This window comes from Anguilla anguilla, chromosome 10 (assembly GCF_013347855.1).
Source record: "Anguilla anguilla isolate fAngAng1 chromosome 10, fAngAng1.pri, whole genome shotgun sequence".
Classification (NCBI taxonomy): domain Eukaryota; kingdom Metazoa; phylum Chordata; class Actinopteri; order Anguilliformes; family Anguillidae; genus Anguilla; species Anguilla anguilla.
In genome coordinates this window covers 28,111,291-28,122,319 of record NC_049210.1, presented here as the reverse complement: position 1 = coordinate 28,122,319, position 11,029 = coordinate 28,111,291, and the positions used below count along the sequence as shown (strand labels likewise).

Below are 11,029 nucleotides of genomic sequence, written 5' to 3'. Positions count from 1 at the left end.
CGTATTGCAGCAGCAAGGGGTTCAATAAAATGGCAAATAAAGAGGGAGAGAGTGGGCATCCTCGCCCTGGTCCCCCTTTATAATATAAAACTTGGTGATGTTAGTCCATTAGTTGTGACAGTAGCCATTGGTGAGTTGTACAGTGTCCTTATCCAGTTGACAAATGTCTCTCCGAACCCAAATGTTTTCAATGTAGTGAATAAAAATGTCCAATTTACCTTGTCAAATGCTGTGTGGACTGTGTCCATTTTATTCTGGGTTGCATGATGTATAAGTTTAATAGCCTGCATGTATTATTATAGGAGTGCCTACCTTTGAATCCAGTTTGGTCGGAGTGGATAATACATGGTGTGACAGTTTCTATTCTTATAGCTAAGGCTTTACTGATGATTTTAATGTCGGTGTTGATTAATGATAGTGGCCGGTGGCTGGAGGGGAGGGTGGGGTGTTTATCAGGTTTTAAGAGGACTGAAATGATAGCAGTGTTCATGTGAGGGGGAATTTTGGAGTTAAGTTGAATAGTTTGTGCCATTCTGCAAAAAAGAGGTGAAATAGTTTGCCAAAAATGTTTTAAAAATTCAGTAGGGAAACCATCGGGACCTGGGGCTTTGTTATTAGGTATTTGAAGAAGTGCTGTATGGAATTCATCTGATGTAATTGGTGAGTCGAATGATCTTTTGTTAATTTTGGAAGTATTATACTGTTTAGAAAGGAATTTGTGTTCAGTGGGTCGGGTTTAATGTCTGTGGAATATAATCGGCTGTAAAATGTCTGAAATGTGCAGTTTATTTCTTGAAGTGATTGTACAGTCTATCCTGCTGAATTTTTTATGGCTGGGATAATGGATTTATCTTTTTTCTGCTGCAGCTGCTTTGCAAGGTATTTGCTTGATTTGTTACTATATTCAAAGTTGTTATATCTGAGCCTTTGTATTAAAAATGGTGTTTTCATATTTATTAAACAATTTAGGCTAGTTGAAAATTATGTTTTCTAAGTTCATTAAAATTGTCTTGTGTTGGATTTCTAGCACATGCATTTTTCTTCCAGATATTTTTCACATTCTCTTTTTTTCTTTTTCTTATGAGATAAGTATGAGATAATTTTGCCCCTTATAACTGTTTTTGTGGTTTCCCAGAGTAGTGCGAGTGAGGTGTCCGGAGAGTAATTTATTTCCATGAAGGATGCCCACTCTCTCTTAAGGAAACTGTCAAAAAATCATAATATTCATATTTCTCATCATAAACAGACAACAAACAAAAGGCCACGAGGGGAAATTCCAAAAACTCAAAATGCTTGTAACAATTAAACAAGCAAAGAAACTCAAAACATTCAAAAGACTCGAAACGCAGGGAACTATAATACTCAAAATTCAGGGAACACACATTGAGGTAAACACAACAGTAGGAACCAGTGATGAGAAGCAGGGAAACAAGACTTAAGTACAAGAAGGTTAAACGAGACAACAGGTGAGAACTGATAGAATCAACACAGGAGAGGGATAACAAGACCCAGGAGAATACAATGCACAATTTACCCAGAGATGGGAGGGATAACGAGACACAGGCAAAAACAATGATTGAATAATAAATGAACACAATAATAGAATCAGACACAGGAGAAAGCAATGAGGCAAACGAACCGAAGTACGAAGATGAGAAATGCCGCCATCTGGCAGCCAAAAAAAGGAATAACCGGAACAAAAAAGGGCAGAATCCCCCCCCCCCCCCCCCCCAAGGGACGGCTCCTGATGTCCCAGAAGTCCGACCTGGGGAGGGGGTGAAACAGAGGGTGGGAGCTCGAGACAAACAGAACGCAGAAGGGGTAGGACTCGGGAACAGGACTAGAGGGAGTACGGGACTGGACTCAGGGGAAAGGGGACTCGGGGCTGGACAGGACTCAGGAGGACGGGACGGGACTCAGACACGGAACAGGGAGATCTGACAAATAGGCAGACAGACCGACAGGCAGGCAGGGAGACACACAACAAGACAGACAGACAAGCAGCAAGAGGGGCGAACCCAAAGACAGACACAGAAGCTGACAGACAGGCAGACAGGACAACAAGCAGACTGACTGACATGCAGACAGACAGACAAACGGATAGGCAGACCGGCCAACAGACCGACGGCCTGGGGGGCAGACAAACACAGAAACAAGCTGGTGGATAAACAGGCAGGTAGACAGACAGACAATGGGGCAGGTGGACCAGCTGTCAAACAGTCCGGGGGACGAACCAGCCCCATCCCCATGAGGGAATGCCCTCCAGGACTTGACCGCCGAGATGCCCCAGGGTGCTGGAACACGGGATGGCTGCCATGCTGACTCGCCGAGGCCACGAACGGAACCGCCAAACGCTAGGGTGGCAGACTCCGGTGTCGCTGGACGGCTGGGGTTTCTGGACCCTGGGCCGGGGAAGCTCCTGGACACTGGGCAAGGGAAGCTCCCGGGGCAGCGGACACTCCTGGACGCAGAGCACTGAAAGCTCCTGAATGCGGGGCACTGAAGGCTCGGGGACACTAGAGGGCCCGGGGACACTGGGCAGTGAGAGCTCGGGGACACTGAACAGGGCAGGCAACTCCTGCTGGACACTGGACAGGACAGGCCGCCCCTGCTGGACACTGGGCAGCAACCGCTCTGCGACACGGGACAGGGCAGGCAGCTCCTGCTGGACACGGGACAGGGCAGGCAGCTCCTGCTGGACATGGGACAGGGCAGGCAGCTCCTGCTAGACACGGGGCAGGGCAGGCAGCTCCTGCTGGGCACGGGACAGGTTCAGACCGCTTCTGCTGGACACGGGGCAGGGCAGGCAGCTCCTGCTGGACACTGGACAGGACAGGCCGCCCCTGCTGGACACTGGGCAGCGACCGCTCTGCGACACGTGACAGGGCAGGCAGCTCCTGCTGGACACGGGACAGGGCAGGCAGCTCCTGCTGGACATGGGACAGGGCAGGCAGCTCCTGCTAGACACGGGGCAGGGCAGGCAGCTCCTGCTGGGCACGGGACAGGTTCAGACCGCTCCTGCTGGACACGGGGCAGGGCAGGCAGCTCCTGCTGGACACGGGGCAGGGCAGACAGCTCTTGCTGGACACGGGGCAGGGCAGACAGCTCTTGCTGGACACGGGGCAGGGCAGACAGCTCCTGCTGGACACGGGACAGGGCAGGCAGCTCCTGCTGGACACGGGGCAGGGCAGGCAGCTCCTGCTGGACACGGGGCAGGGCAGGCAGCTCCTGCTGGGCACGGGACAGGTTCAGACCGCTCCTGCTGGACACGGGGCAGGGCAGGCAGCTCCTGCTGGACACGGGGCAGGGCAGGCAGCTCCTGCTGGACACGGGGCAGGGCAGGCAGCTCCTGCTGGACACGGGGCAGGGCAGGCAGCTCCTGCTGGACACGGGGCAGGGCAGGCAGCTCCTGCTGGACACGGGGCAGGGCAGGCAGCTCCTGCTGGACACGGGGCAGGGCAGGCAGCTCCTGCTGGACACGGGGCCGGGCAGGCAGCTCCTGCTGGACACGAGGCAGGGCAGGCAGCTGCTGCTGGACACTGGGTAGTGCAATCTTCTGGACACTGGGCAGTGAAGGCTCCTGGACCCTGGGCAACAGGAACACAGATCCCAGCCGGCAGCCAGATGGGACCAGCGGGACCCCCTCCAGGCCGGGCCCCCGGCAGGCCGGGCCCCGGAAAAATGGCCAGCCGAGAACCCTTGAAAGAAGTAGGTCAGGGATCAACTGGCTGACTGGCTGGAGGTCTGGCTGACTGGGAGGCCGCTCGACCACCACACTTCTGGGACCGCCTGCCCCGGGCTCTGGGAAGACCAGAGGTGAGTGCTGGCTCGGGCTCCGGATCACTGGGTGGCGAGTCCTCCGCGTCGTTGAACCACACTGGTGGCCTAAAAAAACACACCCGAGGAAAAAAAAAAGAAAAAAAAACTGCTGGGTCCGAAGTGACTGGTTCCTTCTGTCAGGGTTTGGTTGAGTAGGACCCAAGTGCAGAGTAAAACACGCGAAGCTCAAAAAGTTGGTTTCAAACAAAGACTTTACTTTAAAAATACAAACAGAGAACAAACAAAAGGCCACAAGGGGCAATTCCCAAAAACTCAAAAAATACTTGTAACAATTAAACAAGCAAAGAAACTCAAAACATTCAAAAGACTCGAAACAGAAAGACACGCAGATGACTCAAAATACACAAAATGCCGGAACTCGAAAATACTCGAAATGGAGGGAACTATAATACTCAAAATGCAGGGAACACACAGCGAGGGAACACAACAGTTGGAACCAGTGTGTAACAAACATTGCCCTAATTGGACAAACCGGCAGAGAAATATGTGACGGGTGCTGGAGAAAAGGTCCGCAAGTCACAAATCTTGAAATCGCGCTAGGAGGCAAGAAAGGTTTTTAAAATTTTTTTTTACTGTTTTCCTTTTTTTCATATTACGAAAGTTAAAGTGTTGAAGAAGTCACTCAATAGAATAAACAACATTTTTAGGGTCACTAAATACTTATAATTTGTCAGCAAAGTCGGCTTGTTTTAAATGGTAAATGGACTGCATTTATATAGCGCTTTTATCCAAAGCGCTTTACAATTGATGCCTCTCATTCGCCAGAGCAGTTAGGGGTTAGGGGTTAGGTGTCTTGCTCAAGGACACTTCGACATGCCCAGGGCGGGGTTTGAACCAGCAACCCTCCGACTGCCAGACAATCGGTCTTACCTCCTGAGCTATGTCGCCCCTTGGAAATTCCTTGGAAAATACCATTATTATTGAGGACTTCTGGGCATAGCTAAGCCATATGTTTGCTGGTAGACTTATCTGACATCGTTTTCTGGAGCAAAACAGAAGCGGATAGAACTGTCATTGATTTACTGTCTCTGTCTCCATCTACTGAACAAAGATTTCATCATTGCTATGTAAGTATTACTGCTCAAAATATTTCTGTTATATACGTTATTTTAGAAATTGAGTGTCTTTAAATAGGTTAGTGGTATTATGTAATGTGGATATTTCACACTGTAATGTAAGCGTTAGTTAGTAGTGTAATAGTTTTTGTGACGCATACAACAGTGATGAGGAGAGTGTTGAAACATTGCCAAAACGTGGTGAACGGCTGAAAATTGTTTTCATATCGTTTCATTCCCATACAAGAAAACATAGGAGTGTACAGAGTATAGAAATACATACAAGAGTTAATTATTACACATTTAGGTACTGTGCAGCATTGTGTGACTATATTTTTGCATTATGTTTAAATTATATCTATGTTTCATCTTAAACCTTCATAAGGAGCTCATATGCTTTACAATGGACAAAAATCATTATATTCCTTTTTGAAGAGATTTTGGATTTGTTTCTGGACCCTTAGCTATTTTAGACCAGTGTTAATAATTTATACATTTTGGGTAGATTTGGAGATGCTGGGTACACTGCTTAGTTTTTGCTTCATAAATCTTTAGTAGTTCTACATATCCACCCTTAGATTTTATGAACTTGTGGTCAAGAAGTTTTTGATCCAGGACATGTATACTTTAACCCGCAATCTCCCAGTATTTCATTGTGAACTAAAAAAGGAGCAAATTCATTTTAGATTTTTTGCCTTGACCATTGCATTTGTGGCACTTTATTTCTTACAAAATTATGAATATAAAGTAATCTAAGCTAGTATTATAAATGGTACAAATGTATTGCTTCATTTAAGACATTTTTCTAGTCTCTGTGGTGTTCACATCTGGAGTTATAAGGCTTTAGATAGGGTAACCCCTAAATGGGCAAGGATTGACAGGTACTCTAGTGGTTGGGGTGGAGTTAACTAGCTATTGTTCCCACCCATTATCTCCCTGTGAGAAGTGTGAAAAGTTCAAGATCTTTCAAGGGGATTTTCTCTGCTACTTGATTTTAGGAGTACCAACATTCACATAAACATATCTTCTTCAACTATTTTCAGATTTCAATGTATGACACATCATTTGAAAGCTTATAATCTGCACTTTCATAATCTGTAATGACTTGAGGACCAAAACACCAGCACCTGTCACATATATATTTACATTAGGACTGGTTTAACCTAAGTATCTTTTCCTTATTTAGTATGGTTTTTTTTGTAAGCATACCCCAAGTAATAAAACAATCTAAAACTAATATCACACAATACCAATATGCATAGGTTATGCAAGCAAGAAATCAATAAGTATATTGTCTTCACACACATCAAACACACATATCTATATATATATGCATACAGCCTCCAGTCTTTTGGAAATAATCTTGTAAGAGCCAGGTTTTTCTTTTAATGTCCATATAAACAAAAATCATAGATTGTAAAAATAAGGAAACCATGTCCATTTTCCTACCAGTCCCCTTTCTTGGCGTAGGCCTGTTTGGAAGTTTCCCACAATCACAAACTTGCAGCAATTGAATAATCCAAGGGAAAAAGAAAAAATATGAACAAAAAAGATTCCCAAAAATTCCAAAGTTCCAATGAATAAAAAAAAAAGCCAAATCCGTATTGGCTCCAAATTATCTCCTTTTCAATATTCTTTGAGAAAGCTGACATTTGAGGCCTGGTACAAACACCCTCAAAAAAACACAACAGCCATTTTCCATTGCTTTTTTTTTTCTCCTACCTGTTAGACCTTTTTTAAAAAAAATGGAAACCTGGGGCGGGGCACAGTCTGCTCAGCCACGCCCTTCCTAACATTATTAAAGGCACAGGCAACCAAAACCTTTGTAGTCATACCCATTTACTAATGTAGCATATTTTAGCTTACTAAAAAAAATTTGCTTAGTTTATTGTTACAATTATACAATTATACACAATTAGCTTCATTTTCTGTTGCATGCATACTATGTATAGAATGCATGTTAGACGCAGGGAAACAAGACTTAAACACAAGAAGGTTAAACGAGACAACAGGTGAGAACACTGACAGAATCAACACAGGTGGAGAGGGATAACAAGACCCAGGAGAACACAATGCACAATTAACCCAGAGAGGGGAGGGATAATGAGACACAGGCAAAAACAATGATTGTATAAATGAACACAATAATAGAATCAAACACAGGAGAAAGCAATGAGGCAAACGAACCAAAGTACGAAGATTTGAAATGCCGCCAACACCCCCTGCGACCTTGCCCAGGATAAGCAGGTATAGATAACTAATGGATAGATGGATAAGTACAAAGGGTTCTTTGTGTCATGCCCCCGTGTTTCGGTTGTCATATGGTTTTCCTTGTGTTCCGGTTATTTCTGTTTCATGTGCTTTGTTCCTCACCATGTCTTTGCTTTTCCCCACAGGGTGGGCGTGATCTTTCCCCATGCACTCCCTAATGACTTCCAGCCCTCAGCCATTTTCACACTCGTTCAGGTCGCATTCCTCACACCCTCCCTGATTAATTCCAATTAGCACCAGACTATAAAGCCACACTTTTTGTTTCTGTCTTTGCCAGATTGTTGATTTGTTGCCCAGCGTCACACCTTGCAATCGCGTTTAAAACCTAGCCTAGCACTATTTTCTATACCCCGTTTTCTCTGCACCTTCCTCGGGTTCCTCACCTTGCACTGTTCCCTAGGCCACTGATTGTTTGTTCATGCACCTTGTTCAGTGTTCCCCTGTCTGTCGTACCTATGTGTTGTCTGCGTTGCGTCTTGTTCCGTGTTCCCCTGTTCTCCCCAGTTACCTCCCCAGCTCCAACCTCCCGATCCAGCCCGTCCTTCGCCGGCCTCCCAGTCTCCAGCCCAGCTCCGCCACCGACAACGGAGGTATTCCGTTCAGCGCCACGCCAAGCCGGATCCCGGATCTCCTCAGAAAACCTCACAGCCCCTGCTCCAAGCCTGCCTGGGTTCCTACCACAGCCTGTTCAGCGCCACGCCAAGCCGTATCTCGGACCTCCGCACCTACCCTCACAGTCCCTGTCCCAAGTCTGCCCTGGTTCCTACCGCCCTCTGTCTGTACTCAAATAAACCCCTTTTTGAATTCCATCTACTGCTGCATTTGGGTCCAGTCCGAGCCCGGCTCCTAACACTTTGGTAGGAAAAGATGTGGAAGACGGAAATGGGAATCAGGGTGGACAAGGAGAAGAATGGTATTTCCTGATCAGCTACGGCTTCAGGTTATGTCAGAAAGTAGGGAGGGACTCTGCAGTCATGGCTGAGGTGGGCAGGTCATTCCAACATTGTGGAGACAGTATAGAGAAAAAGTCTAGACTGGGAGGAGTAATGACCAGGTCATTGCAGGGAGGAGAAAGCTAGGCCCAGTGGCAGCAAAGTGTAGAGCATGTGTTGGGATGTAGGGCTGGACCAAGGCATGGGGGTGCAGCTCCTTCAGCAACCTTGTACGCCAACACTAGCATTTTGAATTCAGTGTGGGCAGCTACTGCGAGCCAGTGATGGGAAAGCAGGAGAGGGGTTACATGAGAATTTGGATAGGTTGAAAACCAGGTGGACTGAAGGGGCTAGAGAGTACTGTAAAAGCCCGGCCAGGAGCGAGTTGCACTAGTCTAGCTGGGAGATAACCAGAGCATCAACCATCCTTCGTGAGGACGGGTCTGATTCGGCGGATCTTGCAAAGTGCAAACTTGCAGGATTGCTCTATGGCAGCGTTGTGAGGCATGTTAGAAATTTGATTGTCTGGGCCCAGGAGTTCAAAAGTGATTTGATCAGATTTTGACTGTCGGATTGGATTAAATCCTCCAAATGGGTAGTTCAAAACCAAAAAACAGGATTGGGATCACTTTGGAATCCGATCAGATCAGGTAATCGAATCCTAGCTTTAATCTGGATCAAATCTTCAAAATGCGTAGTTCAAAACTTTAACATATGATTGGGATCATTTCGATCCAAAAAATCAGGATTACCTTGATCCCAGTAGAATGGTGGATTTAGAGTGGATTACCAGAAAAAAAAATAGTATGCAATTCATTCAAAATACATTTCAATTTTAAAAAGATGGTAGAGTTTGTAAATTAAAATAATACATTGTTTGTAGGCTCAATGGTTGCAAAATTTTTATTTACTTTTTTCTGTCACATTTACAGTGGCCTCTAGCCTACCTCTCAGAACAGTGCATTCAACCAAATAATAAGTTAATCAAAATACAAGCCTGTTTTGCTTTAATGTTTACAAACAAACCTTTTATGGCTTTTAAATCAAATACAAAAATGTTAGCACTTGCAAACTGCTATTCCTTGTATCAAGAGCTGTCAGAGCTAAAAGATTAGAAGTTTTAGATGTAAAAAAAAGAAAAGGTTGTTTACATTTGTAGGGCCATAAAAATTGACACTCAAAAAGTTACATATTGCACCTTGAAAGCCCCCCGAATATTATATATAATTTGAAGGTTATAAAATCGTAATCTTTCTCAGTAATGTTCCAGTGCTTTGAACCACTGATAATCAGGATCTGGTAATCTTGAACAGTCTGAATCTGGATCAGGGTGATCCTATCCTGAATTGCTTTGAAATACCGGGACAAAATCTGGCTGAGCTGCCTGATCCTGGATCACAAAATATGGGATTTCAAAATCTGATCGGATCTGATTGAGATAAAAAGTTTTGAACTCCTGGGCCCTGTCACACTATCCCAGAATTATCCCAGTCATTAGTGCCTGACATTTTAGATACACTAATTTACATTAATTTAGAGTGGGATCATGAATGATATCTGAGGACTGTTCTTGTGTCCTGTGGTACTGAAATATGTAATTTAACTAGTATTAGCTAAACAGCTGTAGTATAACTACAGCTGTTTAGCTAATTAAGCCAAGGTACAGTCATTGGTGGAAAAAAGCTGTATTCTGTAGTCCACTGCTTCTCATCTGTTTTATTGTGTACATTACTTACCAAGGATCTAGCAGAGAATGATTGTTGTGGGCATTGTAGTAGTAACTGTCTATTGATTTCTTAGCAAAATACATCCTAGAATTTAGATACATTATGCCGAAGTGAGGCAACTAGTACAAGGTTACAAGGTAGGTATTGATTGTTCACTTGCAAATACAGAAAACTGCCCAAATAAAGAAAGCACTTGCTATAAATGAAAGAAACAAAGTATATTGAAAGCAGATGCTCACACAAATGTGTGGTTCCTGAATTAATAAAGTAAGTAATGTTCCATCATGGTTAGGGTCATGTATAAAAATGCTGGGTAGGCTTAGCTGCCCATTATTTTGTCTACCGTGGCTAGAAGAGATAGTTATTTTGAAAGAATGGTATTATACCTAAAAATGTACACTTGTGAGTAAAGTGATGCAAAAAAAACTGCCATTGGTTTACTGAGCGGGTGAAAAAGTCATGGTCAGATGAATCATCCTTCAACCTGTTCTTAACAAGGGGATGAGTGCAGGTGTGCTGCACCTGAAAAGCTGCTCGAGCATTTGTTTTCCACAACCAAGGGTTCTGTATTATGGTGTGGTGTGTATTATCCTGGTATGGTTTAGGTTCACGCATTCCCTTGCAGGGCAAGATAAACACCAATAAATACGAAGCCATTTTGAGTGATCACCTTCATATTTATGGTGAAGCATTTCTATTCTAATGGGAGTAGTTCAAAATGCCTTCATGCATAGGCTATGAGGACCACTGAATGGTTTGACGAGCATGAAAATGATGTCAACCATATGCCATGGCCATCTCAGTCACCAGATGTCAACTCATTTAGACACTCTGGAGTAGCACCTAAGACAGCGTTTAAATTCCACCACAAAACACCAAATGAATTTTCCATGGAAGAATGAGAGCATATTCCTCCAAGACAGTTTCAGACACTTCTCTGCCAAGATGCAGCGTATGGTGGCCCAATCATTTAAGACATATTACACTGGTGTTTTCTTTATTTTGGCAGTGACCTGTATCTTTCATAATTTCCCCAACAGATTAACACAATTAAGCTGCATTTTAAGTAAGTACTTTTTATAGTCAGAGTCATGCCACTTTGAAACAAATTATTATAACTTACAAAAACACTACAATATTTTTTCATTTCCTTTTCCCATTTCACTTCTCAGCTTAAATTACAATTACATAATATTAGAGGAAA

The 11,029-nt window shown here is 44.4% G+C and overlaps 1 protein-coding gene across 1 annotated transcript; it reads right to left on the bottom strand.

The window, feature by feature from the left end:
* Positions 1-2,212: 2,212 nt before the first annotated feature.
* On the bottom strand, positions 2,213-6,734 carry LOC118206558 (protein PELPK1-like). Its single transcript, XM_035379363.1, has 5 exons — positions 6,731-6,734; positions 3,479-3,885; positions 3,004-3,171; positions 2,769-2,960; positions 2,213-2,725 (listed from the first exon to the last, which is right to left on the bottom strand). Exons 1-5 carry the CDS (start codon positions 6,732-6,734, stop codon positions 2,213-2,215), a joined length of 1,284 nt encoding a protein of 427 aa, XP_035235254.1.
* Positions 6,735-11,029: the final 4,295 nt, after the last annotated feature.

What these genes read in the sequence shown, in the direction of transcription:
- LOC118206558 (XM_035379363.1), bottom strand. An exon ending in AGCTGCCTGCCCGGCCCCGT is followed by an intron (nt 3,172 to 3,478) that starts GTCCAGCAGGAG and finishes CCCCGTGTCCAG; the next exon opens with CAGGAGCTGCCTGCCCTGTC. An exon ending in AGCAGGAGCGGTCTGAACCT is followed by an intron (nt 2,961 to 3,003) that starts GTCCCGTGCCCA and finishes CCCCGTGTCTAG; the next exon opens with CAGGAGCTGCCTGCCCTGTC.